General features: G+C 38.8%; 2 protein-coding genes and 1 non-coding gene across 3 annotated transcripts; 1 reads left to right on the top strand and 2 right to left on the bottom strand.

The window, feature by feature from the left end:
- Positions 1-4114: 4114 nt before the first annotated feature.
- LOC133825347 (uncharacterized) lies at positions 4115-4525 on the bottom strand. The gene has a single exon (XM_062258305.1). It carries the CDS (start codon positions 4523-4525, stop codon positions 4115-4117), a length of 411 nt encoding a protein of 136 aa, XP_062114289.1.
- A 104-nt stretch (positions 4526-4629) lies between these two features.
- LOC133825341 (uncharacterized) lies at positions 4630-8071 on the bottom strand. The gene is made up of 8 exons (XM_062258300.1): positions 7898-8071; positions 7599-7720; positions 7285-7484; positions 7055-7152; positions 6663-6955; positions 5988-6315; positions 5130-5849; positions 4630-5016 (listed from the first exon to the last, which is right to left on the bottom strand). Exons 1-8 carry the CDS (start codon positions 8069-8071, stop codon positions 4630-4632), a joined length of 2322 nt encoding a protein of 773 aa, XP_062114284.1.
- A 723-nt stretch (positions 8072-8794) lies between these two features.
- On the top strand, positions 8795-8901 carry LOC133813165 (small nucleolar RNA R71). The gene has a single exon (XR_009884204.1). It is a non-coding gene; the product is annotated as a small nucleolar RNA R71 (small nucleolar RNA).
- Positions 8902-12546: the final 3645 nt, after the last annotated feature.

Here is a 12546-nt window from a genome sequence, read left to right as displayed (position 1 = left end):
AATTAGTTCATAATTGTCATTCTAATCACAATTGAATTTAAGAACAACATAAAGAAGTAAATGAATAACAAACACTTGAGAATCTCTCCAAGCCTTTTAGCCACCGAACTATATCCTATTTTTCTCTACATCACCTCCTTTTTTTTTTTCTTTCGTTTCCCCCTTTTTCCAATAAAACCTGATTTTTTTCGTTTTTAAGAGAGGCGAGTTGCGGCTCTACATGCACCATGTTGCGGCCCATGTCCCTAATTCTTGAGGATCTGCAATTCTAGGTCGCGGCTCTCCCAAAGCCATGCCACGACCCATGTCTCTAATTTATGGGATTCAGCTCTGCAAAGCCGCAGCCCTCCTTAGCCATGCCGCGGCCCAAGTCTCTACTCCGAAACATAGATTCTGTTTAAAGGGCTGGCCACGGCTCCAAAGTGCTCAAGCCGCGGCCCTTAAGACATTATTCAACTCATGCATTTTTAAGCCCTAAAAATCACCAATGCCTTCAAATCACGTTGAGATCCATCCTTTGTCGAAAATAACACCGAAACTTGGATATTTCTTCTCTTTTTGAACCAATTTCCTCCAATTATTCACATCTTCCTTTTTATTCACAAAAGCTGCAAAATAAACAAACAAAAGTATAAACTCGCCCTAAATGAAAGAAAAACAACATAAAAGACTACCTAAAACACCACCTGAACATGACATAAACTAGACTCAACAAACTCCCCCAAACTTAACCTTTACTCACCCTCAAGTAAAGATTGACTTCAAACTTAAAACATAACACATCATAAACAGATAAGCCTCCATAGTATTCACATCGCATTGTCATCATTCACAAAATATTAATTGCACTTTACAACCAAAATTTCAATCCGGTCACTCTAACAATTAACCTGGATGCCTCAACTGGAAATTAGAATATGATTTGCAAATGACAAAATGAACAATTAAAATGCATCATACATGTCTCACTCATACAACAATCCGCTAACCAATATTCAATATGCTTGCATACTTGCCTTTCCCCACTAATGTCAACAACACATGTTTTGGAATCAACAGGACTTTTAAGGTTCATAACGTTATGGCTTAGGTAACGGTAGTTGAAAAGATATTTAAGCTTCATTATACCATAAGCACATCAAAAACCAGTCAAACCAACCTTCTTACCTTTAATAATCATCCCCCAATCCACCAATTTTTCAACAATTGAGAAATCACAAAACAATGCTCCAACATCATTGTCTTCTTTTTTTTCTTTTTCCTTTTCTTTTTCTTTGTTTTTTTCGAATGAGATACATAAATTAGTGATGTTGCAAGATTTTTTACATTTCTCTCAATCATTAAAATACATTATTTATCTACCTATCAACAATCTTACCCAATACACTTCATTTCCCCAAACTTATTTCTAAGCTTATGGCATAATTCAAGGACAAGGGAAAATAGTAATGGGTACATTTTTGGCATAATAGTGTGGTTAAACAATTAATCAAGCATACTAAGGCATAAAGGGGAAAACTAAGGATAAAAATAATATCGGTAGGCTTGAAAGGCTCAAATGTTCCAACAAAATTTCCTAAATCATTTTCCAAAACACATGTCATCAAGGATTTCATCTCAAAAGACAAGCAATGCAAGTTCTATCCTATTCCACAATTCATTCCTCATACCCAAGTAAAACATGTATAACATAGGCTAATTACTCACATATACACAACATATTCAAATTTCCAAGAAGCATTAAAATTAATCCAAAGAGTAATCAAATCAAGCACACGGTTATTCACACACTCGCTATTTCACAAATGATGACAAACGACATTATTAAAGAAATTTCCTCAGCTTAACTTTTTGACAAGAAGGACAAAACTAAAATAAAAACATTAAACTAAAAATAAAATAAAAACGAAATAAAAATGAATAAAAACCAAATAAAATTGATAAGCCTCTCCCCCAAACTTAAACTTCACATTGTCCCCAATGTGAGATGAAGACCATGGAGAGAAAACTTACCTCAAAAGACATGCCACATCAATATGGCGGTGGAGGTGGTGGTGGGTTGTATGGGTGAAACTGTGGTGGAGGTGTGAAGTGGTGTTCATCTGCAGAACTCATCATCCACCTAGTGACCAAAGCATTCAATTCTTCTACATGAACAAGCCCATACTCGTTCTGTTGTACAAAATAATCATTATAATGCTGATTTTGCGCATGATGCGACTGGATTAAATACTGATTTTGGCGGATGATATAATCCAGTCAATCATGTGTACGCTGAGTGTGTTCATCAATAGGCCCACCAAGTGCCAAATGTGATGCACTACTACTTGGTCCCCCGCTCATCAGTGGCCCCGGTACCAATTGGATCAATCTCCTCCTCTTCGCCACCTCGCGGACGTTTAGGGGCTTGGCCAAGTTGAAGAGGCTCAAGAGTGGCTGGAGGAAAACCATGAACCATAGACTGAGTGATAGGCTTCATGGGCTTCCAAATTATGTCTCCGTCAAGCACTGGCACCTCATAAGTCTCACACAACTGAGTTATGAACATGCCATGTGCCAAGCCAGCAGTGGTGTAAACTTACTGATGTTGAGAATGCTATACCGGATTATTCGTCCCACATCCACTGATTTTCCCATCATGATAGCGTAAACAAAAAGGCAACACTCCCAGTCAATAGAAGAGACATGAGAACTGGGCAGCAGACGAACACTCACAAAATATTCCCAAGCACGGGCAATTCGATTGAACTGCCAGCGGAATAAATACTTTGGCTCACCACCATGATACTGAAATCGAGCCCCCGACAAGCTCAATGTTTCTGCCACCTCAATATAATCAACCTCGCTAAAATGGGCCGACTGCCAATGTTCATCTTCAATGGCTGGAATAGTAGGGCGATGGAGCAAAGTATTAAACGAATCAATGTTGGAAGGCACCGCCTTGCCTCAAACAAAAACCTTTTGCTCATCATCTTGACTGGGGAAATTTTCATAAAACTCATATAGTTGAGAGTAATTAGCAATATCCACTTGCAATTGCTTACAAACTATTCCCCAATTACGACACGCAATTTCAGCTTGGATTAACTCATAGGGGGAGTCATTCAAATATGGCTCCAATTGAAACTCCATCCCCCTTTCCGGAATAACTGATTTCCCATTAATTCTTTTAAACAAATCTGCAGCCTCCTTAGTTTTAAATTTTTTTGTGTTGAAATCATTGGGTGGAGGCGGTGTTTGTTGAGCTTGGGATGAGGAGGCTTTCTTTGAAGAGGCACCTCTTGCGGGATTTCTCTTAGGACCCATTACACGGGTACAAAAATAAAGAATATCCCCAAATTTTCTGAGAAAATTTGAGCAGAACCTCCCCTTGTTTTCCCACTCCCCAAAATCACCAAATTACAATAACAAGCTACCCAACCACTTACACCAGACTAAACTACTCAATTTCTCAATAAATTTTTTCAAAATAGTCCAAGTTTCCAATAACAATTCATTAAGAAGGAGAGGTGACACTTACTTGAATGTGAAAAACCCTTCTTCTTTTGTCTCCTTGCCAAGTGAAACTCTCAAAATGAGAAAATGAGCTTTGAGAATAGAGGTTAGGGTGAGAAAGAGAAGAAAATGAAGAGAAAGGAAACAAAATTAGGGTTTTTAACCCTATCTGAGCAACATGGGCCGCAGCCCGACTCAAATTTTTTGAATATCTAGGGTTTCATGCCGCGAATCAACTCTCTCCATGTTGCAGTCCGCATATATTTTCTGGGCAAAATCGAGTCTGCATGCCATGACTCACCATATTCATGCCGCAGCCCGCCCCCAAACTTCTGAATTCCTGGGCTCTGTAATGAGCCATGTCGCAGCTCAATAAGACCATGCCACGACCATTAAGATTTTTTTTTTCATTTTCTTTTTTTATTTTTCACGCTTTCCATGATTCCAAATGGACAAAAATAAGCCAAATATTCATAATTTACAAGTACAAAAGCAATAAAAATAGATGGGTTGCCTCCCACGAGCGCTGTCATTAACGTCATTTAGCCAGACGCTGAACTCCTCTTCACAGGGGCTTCAAGAGGATTACTGACTTTGCTTGATCAAATGCATTGCCCACTTATGGCTTCAACCGTTGCCTGTTCACCTTGAAAGTATCTCCATTCTTTCCTTGCACTTCCACTGAGCCATATGGAAACACTCTCACCACAGTAAAGGGACCTGACCACCGAGACTTCAATTTTCCAGGAAATAATCTCAACCTTGAATTAAAAGGAAGTACTTGCTGCCCAGGTTGAAACTCTTTGTGGATTAGGTTCTTGTCATGCCAAGCTTTGGTGCGTTCCTTATATAGTTTTGCATTTTCGTATGCCTCATTACGAAATTCATCAATCTCATTCAGTTGCAAAGCTCTATTCTCACTAGCAGCATTCCAATCAAAGTTTAACTTTTTCATTGCCCAGTATGCCCTGTGCTCTAACTCAACTGGAAGATGACAAGCTTTTCCAAAAACTAAGCGATATGGAGACATACCTATCGGTGTTTTAAACGTTGTTCTGTAAGCCCATAGTGCATCATCCAACTTCTTTGACCAGTTTTTCCTTGAACTATCCACAGTCTTTTCAAGGATTCTTTTCACCTCCCTGTTTGAAATTTCAGCTTGGCCATTTGACTGGGGGTGATATGCAATGCAGTGCGGTGGTATACACCGTAGCGAGCTAAAAGTGCATCAAGTTGTTTGTTGACAAAATGACTCCCTTCATCACTAATGAGAGCTCGAGGTGTACCAAAACAAGTGAAAATGTGTTTATAGAGAAAGTTCAATATAGTTTTACAGTCATTGGTCTTCGTAGCAGTAGCTTCCACCCATTTGGACACATAATCGACTGCTAGAAAAATATACTCGTTATTGTAAGACGGTGGAAATGGACCCATGAAGTCAATGCCCCAAACATCAAACAACTCAACTTCCAAAATCACATTGAGGGGCATCTCATTTCTCCTTGAGATATTACCAGTGCGCTGACACCGATCACAAGTTTTCACAAAAGAATTAGCATCTTTAAATAAGGTTGGCCAATAAAAACCACTCTGCAATACCTTAGCTGTTATTCTTGTGGCTCCAAAATGCTCACCACATTGTAAATTGTGGCAAGAATAGAATGCATTTCATCCTCAGGTACACAATGGCGAATAATTTGATCAACATAATGCTTATAGAGAATAGGCTCCTCCCAGTAGTAATGTTTCACCTCAGAGTAAAATTTCTTCAACTGTTGCCTTGTCATCTCAGGAGGCACAACCTTTGCAACAAGGAAATTCACAATATCAGCAAACCAAGGCACAACCGGATTTTCACTCACCCCAAATAATTGCTCATCTGGAAAGAAATCATTGATCTGCATAGCTTTCTCATTCTGACTCTCTTCTATTTCTAGTCTCGACAAGTGATCAACTACCAGTTTTTCAGTACCCTTTTTATCATGAATCTCTATATCAAACTCTTGTAGCAATAGAACCCATCTGATTAAGCGAGGCTTTGCATCTTTCTTAGTCATCAAGTACTTGATAGTAGAGTGATCAGTATACATAATCACCTTATTACCAAATAGATAGGGTCTTAACTTGTCAAAAGCAAATACTATGGCTAGCAACTCTTTTTCTGTAGTGGCGTAATTCAATTGTGCGTCATTGAGAGTTCTCCTAGCATAGTAAATGGAGCGAAATACCTTGTCAATACACTGCCCCAAAACTGCACCCACAACATAGTCACTAGTGGCACACATCAATTCGAACGGTAAGTCCCAGTTTGGAGCCACAACTATAGGTGCAGATATCAACTTCTCCTTGAGTACCTTGAAAGCATGAAGGCACTCCTCATTGAAATCAAAAACCACGCCGTTCATCAGCAGTGAAGAGAGAGGCTTAGACACTATAGAAAAATCTTTGATGAATCGTCAATAAAATCCCATGTGGCCAAGGAAACTTCTTACACCTTTCACTGACACCGGAGGTGGTAATTTCTCAATTGTTGCAATTTTTGCTTTATCCACCTCAATACCATCTCTAGAAATCTTGTGTCCTAGAACAATTCCCTCTTTTACCATAAAATGGCATTTTTCCCAATTTAACACTAGATTTTCATTTTCACAACGATTCAACACATTTTCCAAGTTACCCAAACAAATGTCAAACGATGAGCCAAAGACAAAAAAATCATCCATGAAAATCTCAATGCTTTTTCCCACCATATCTGAAAATATAGCCATCATGCATCGTTGAAATGTTGTTGGCGCATTACATAGTCTGAATGGCATTCTCCTGAAAGCAAATGTGCCATAGGGACATGTGAAAGTTGTTATCTCTGGGTCCTCTGGTACAATAACAATCGATGGTACCCTGAATACCCATCAAAGAAACAATAGTAGTTGTGGCCTGCTAATCTGTCAAGCATTTGATCAAGGAAAGGCAAAGGAAAATGATCCTTCCTTGTAGCCTTGTTGAGCTTGTAGTAATAAATACAAATCTGCCAACCCGTCACAGTTCTCGTTGGAATGAGTTCATTGTTTTCATTTTTCACCACGGTCATACCACCCTTCTTCAGTACCACTTGTACTGGGCTCACCCATGCACTATTAGAAATTGGGTAGATCACCCCGACGTCCAACCATTTAAGAATCTGCTCAAGTACAACCTCCTTCATCGCTGGATTGAGTCTTCTCTGAGCCTCTATAGATGGCTTACTATCTCCCTCCAATAAAAATTTATGCATTACTGTTGAAGGACCTATTCCTCTAATATCCGCCAATGTCCACCCAATGGCCAATTTATGATCCCGTAAAACCCTCAACATTTTTTCTAATTCAGTCTTTGAGAGGTCAGCTGAAACAATTACAGGTAAAGTCTCCTTCTCTCCCAAGTATGCATAACTCAAATGATCCAGAAGAGCCTTTAATTCCAACTGCGATGGTTGCTAAATGGATGTTAATGGTCTTTCAGGCCCCTCTGCTAACTCTTCAAACTTCTTCCTGTATGGTTGGTAAGAATTGATCCAATTTACATATTCTCTCATGTCAGCATCATCATCATCTCCCTCACCACCTTTCAACACCGCCTCTAAAGCATCACTACTCACCCTTCTTTTTGAGATTGCTTTATCTATCACATCTACGCTATATCAACTGTCACTAGCCACTGGATACTTCATTGCCTTGAAGACATTAAATACCACATCATCTCCTTGAACTCTGAGTTTAAGCTCTCCCTTTTGAACATCAATAAGAGCTTTGCCCATGGCTAAAAATGGTCTTCCAAGAATAATGGGCACATCTGTATCCTCCTCCATGTCAAGAACGATAAAATCGGCAGGAAAAATAAACTTATCCACCTTCACAAGAACATCTTCAATGATACCCCGTGGATGCTTCACTGACCGATCTGCTAATGGTAGAGTAACTGTTGTTGGTCTTGCCTCACCCATACCAAGTCTTCTGAACACAGATAAGGGCATCAGATTAATACTCACCCCAAGATCACACAATGCATGCTTACATTCAAATTTTCCAATTGTGCAAGGTATAGTAAAGCTCCCTAGATCTCTCAACTTTTGGGGTAGCTTCATTTGCAATATTGCACTACATTCTTCAGTGAGCGCCACAATTTCATAGTCTTCCAATTTTCTTTTCTTAGACAGAATCTCTTTCATGAATTTTACATAACTGGGAATCTACTCCAAAGCCTCAGCAAAAGGAATATTGATATGCAGCTTTTTTAACACCTCTAAAAACTTAGAAAACTGTTTATCAAGAGTAGTTTTTCTAAGCCTCTGAGGATATGGAACTCAGGCTGGTTGGTCAACAACAACTGGAGGAACTTTCTATGTCCTCTTGTGATTTTCAGTGACCCTTTTCTCTGCTGTATCAGACTTTTCACCCAAACCTTCATTCTGAACTACTGATTGTTGTACACTAGACTGCTCAATGTGTTTACCACTCCTCAGGGTAATTTCCTGAACTTGCTCCTTAGGATAAACTTCAGTGTTTCTGGGCAAGTTTCCCTGTGGTCTATTATTCAGCATATTAGCCAACTACCCCACTTGTGTTTCAAGATTTCTGATAGAAGATCTGGTCTCTGTCATGAACTGAGTTTGAGTGTTGGTGAGAGTCAATAATGCAGCTTGTAATTCATTAGGTCTGTCTAGTGGAGCTTGATTCATTGGTTGTTGTGGCCTAGGTTGTTGTGATGAAAAGGCTTGATTCATTGGTTATTGAGGCATATTTTGCTAAACTTACCCTGAAACTGAGGTTGCTGGCCCTGATTGTTTCTCCAAGAAAAATTGGGATGATTTCTCCACCCAGGGTTGTATGTGTTGGAGAATGGATTATTGAATGGCCTCTAAAAATTTCCCACAGCTTGAAACTGAGCTTTGTCCATAGGAATGTTATTATTACTACTAGCAGGACACTGATCAAAAGAACGAAAACCACCACACATTTCACACCTAGCTGTCATCTGAATCGCATTAGCAGATACAGTGTTCTGTTGTAATTGTTTTGTCAAAGAGACCACTTATGCTGTCAAAGCAGTAATTACATCAAGTTCATGAACCCCAGCTACCTTTCTAACCCCAGATGACCTCTCATCAGACCACTGATGATTATTTGTGGCCATATCCTCTAGCAGCTCATATGCTTCGTTGGCACTCTTACTCATGAATGCCCCACCAGCTGCAGCATCAATAATCGTTCTAGTTGTACCACACAGCCCATTGTAAGAATTGTGAACTAGCATCCACTTCTCTATACCATGGTGGGGGAATTTCCTCAATAGCTCGTTGAAACGCTCCCAAGCATTATATAATGACTCCTCATCCATCTGATAGAAGTTATTAATTTCTCCCCTCAATTTAGCGGCCTTCGAGGGAGTGAAAAACTTAGCCAAGAATTTATGAGCAAGGTATTTCCATGTATTAATAGAATTTGCCTGAAGCGAATTAAGCTAGCTCTTAGCTCTTTCCCGCTAGAGAAAATGGGAAGAGTCTCAACCTTATAGCATCATCACTGACCCCATTGTATTTGAAGGTATCACACAACTCCAAGAAATTCGCCAAGTGCATATGGGGTCTTCAGAAGGTAAACCACCAAATTGGACAGTGGACTGCACCATTTGCAAGATCGCTAGCTTAATCTCAAAATTATTGGCCTCCACAGCCGGCGGTCTTATATAGTTTTGTACTCCCATTATAGTGGGTAGTACATAGTCTCTCAATCTCCTGGCAGTAGGATTTTGAGCCTGATTTTGCATAACCTCGGGAACCTCATTATTCCCATCATTTTGTGCCATCTCTATAGTCTGACGAGCCAACCTCTTGTTTCTTCTGTTTTGTTTGCAAGCCTTCTCAATTTCAGGATTAACATGAACAAGACTACCTGCCCCTCTTCTGCTATGCATATAACAAAACTACCTGAAATTGACTAAGGAATGCATCTGAAACAAATTAGAAACAAGGCAAAAAATAACCAAATTAGAAATAAAATTAATTAGACTAATATTGATAGTTTTTAGACCCCGACAACGGCACCAAAAGCTTGTTGCGAAAATTATAGCTACACAAGTGCACGTATCGCAATTTAGTAATAATCTTGGTAAAACCAAGTATCATCCTCAAGTACTGAATCACCAATTACCAGTCAATTAATCTTTTTGTTCTATTTGGTCAATTAAACTTTTGATTCTTTTAAACAAAGCAGAAGAAAATATAAATTGCAGAAACAATAATTAAGAATTCAATAAAATAATGAGTGATAGAAAAACCTTTGATTTAAAAAATGAGAGAGAGTAATTAGTGCGTTTAATCTCATCAACTATCCTCCCTATTAATCCCTAATACAGATTACCAATTTCTTCTTATTTCTTCCTATTTCAATTAACGAGTTGACACAAGCAGTTTGTAATCATATTATGAATTATAAACTCAAGCTAAGTGAAAATTCCCTATATTTCTATGGTAAATTTAAACACAAAGATTGCAATAACCACAACAACTCAAAAAGATAGTTACACAATTAATCTAGATACTCTCGTTCCAAATTAGAATTGTGTCCTAAATAATCAAAGCAAATTCAAATCACGATTTTTCAGTTTTGATTCAAAAACATACAGATAATGACTATAGATGGCCAATCAATAATCAATCAATAAGCACAGATTGTAAGGAATTGAAAAGAAGATGAAGAAGAAATGATAATTGCATCAATTCATAATAAGGATTCAAGTGATTCAACTAATAGCCCTAAACAGAAAATTAGTTCATAATTGTCATTCTAATCACAATTGAATTTAAGAACAACATAAAGAAGTAAATGAATAACAAGCACTTGAGAATCTCTCCAAGCCTTTCAGCCACTAAACTATATCCTACTTTTCTCTGTATCACCTCCTTTTTTTCTTTCGTTTCCCCCTTTTTTCAATAAAACCTAATTTTTTTTGTTTTTAAGAGAGGCGGGTCGTGGCTCTACATGCACCATGCCGCGGCCCGTGTCCCTAATTCTTGAAGATCTGCAATTCTAGGTCGCGACTCTCCCAAAGCCATGCCGCGACCCGTGTCTCTGATTTCTGAGATTCAGCTCTACAAAGTCGCGGCCCTCCTTAGCCATGTCGCGGCCCAAGTCTCTACTCCGAAACATTGATTCTGTTTAAAGGGCTGGCCACAGCTCCAAAGTGCTCAAGCCGCAGCCCTTAAGACATTTTTCAACTCATGCATTTTTAAGCCCAAAAAATAACCAATACCTTCAAATCACACTGAGATCCATCCTTTGTCAAAAATAACACTGAAACTTGGATATTTCTTCTCTTTTTGAACCAATTTCCTCCAAGTATTCACATCTTCCTTTTTATTCACAAAACTGCAAAACAAACAAACAAAAGCATAAACCCGCACTAAATGAAAGAAAAACGACATAAAAGACTACCTAAAACACCACCTAAACATGACATAAACTAGACTCAACAACAAGATATAGCTAAAAGGGTGAAACGATAATTTTATTCCCTTTTAATTATGAACCATTAATAGAGGATTAACGTTGTATGTAATGATTATATCAGTGGACACTTTATTCTTAATAAATTACTCAGTAAATATTTGTCTATAATTTTCAAGAGTTCAATCTCATATTTTTAGTGGAGTAATCATGAGATTAATAAATATGATTATTTAATCAAAGAGCTTTGATTAATAATGTAATATTTATTGGAGCTTGATTTTATAGGTCCATAGGTCCCTTGGGTGGCTCTATCAACACCATATCAAGGTAAGAGTTGATATAAGGGTATAACTATATGTTATCCCCAAAAATTAGAAATCAATGACGTGGCAATAAAGGTGACAAGTGGCAGTGCATGGTCAGTAAAAGACATATTAATAGTCAATAAATACATTGACTCCTTAGAGTTGTGATAAAGTGACCCGGTAGACTGGTGAAGAGTTTGGACTGCTTGAAAGATGTCATAACCAAGCCAAGTGCATCCTAGGAGATCCCAAGGGTGTGGTCCGAGGAGACCCCAAGGGGGTGGTCCTAGGAGAGCTAAGGAGAGTGCATCCTAGGAGATCCCAAGGGTGTGGTCCGAGGAGAGCCCAAGGGACTTTGGTCCGAGGAGAACCCAAGAGAGTGGTCCTAGGAGACCCCAAGAGAGTGGTCCTAGGAGACCCCAAGGATGTGGTCCGAGGAGAGCCCAAGAATTTGGTCTTTATACATATGTCCAACAAGTGCATGGTTGCCCAAATAAAAGAGTGCCATGTTAGAGGAGAGATATGGCATGCTAGAGGAGAGTGCCATGTTAGAGGAGAGGAGTGCATGTCCTACCACCATGCACTTTTCCGACCCACAAAAACATGTCCTACCACCATGCACATGTCCGACCAGCACTTGCATGGGTGGTCAGTAGGAGGTGGATCAACTAGCTAAAGGAGGACTAAGTCAAGATTCCCAGAAACAACTTCAACAAGATATGCGGGAATCTCTCATTCTTCCCACAAATGGGGGGTTTGTTACATTTTGAATGTTTTTTAATTTAAATGTAATAAATATAATAAAATATCCCGGTTTTAGGGGATACCGTATGTATGACCCTAAGCCTATAAATAGAGGGCTTATGGGATTAGAGAGGGGCTTCTTCTGCATCTTCTTTCTAGAGAGAGAAAATTTGGGTCTGAGTATTCTAGAGAGAGAAAGTGCTGGTATTTGAAAGGATTCTTGTATTTTTGCAATCTGTACTGAAGAAACTCAGTTGGCTCAGTCCATCTGATCTTGAGTACAGATCTATAATCACAACTCTAAGTGGATTAGGCTATTACCGACTGATCAGGGCTGAACCACTATAAAAATCTTGTGTGTTATTTACTTTTCTTGTTTGAACTGTCTGTGTTATTTAAATTCTCTTGAAGGTTTGTCGTATTTGACGTTCTCACGTCGTTGGCTAAAAACACAGTCAACACTGTAATTTGGAAATTTGAGAAGAATTTTATTCTTTGGGTCAAGTATACAATTATAT

This window comes from Humulus lupulus, chromosome 1 (assembly GCF_963169125.1).
Source record: "Humulus lupulus chromosome 1, drHumLupu1.1, whole genome shotgun sequence".
NCBI lineage: Eukaryota > Viridiplantae > Streptophyta > Magnoliopsida > Rosales > Cannabaceae > Humulus > Humulus lupulus.
This window is presented reverse-complemented; position numbering and strand designations above follow the sequence as displayed.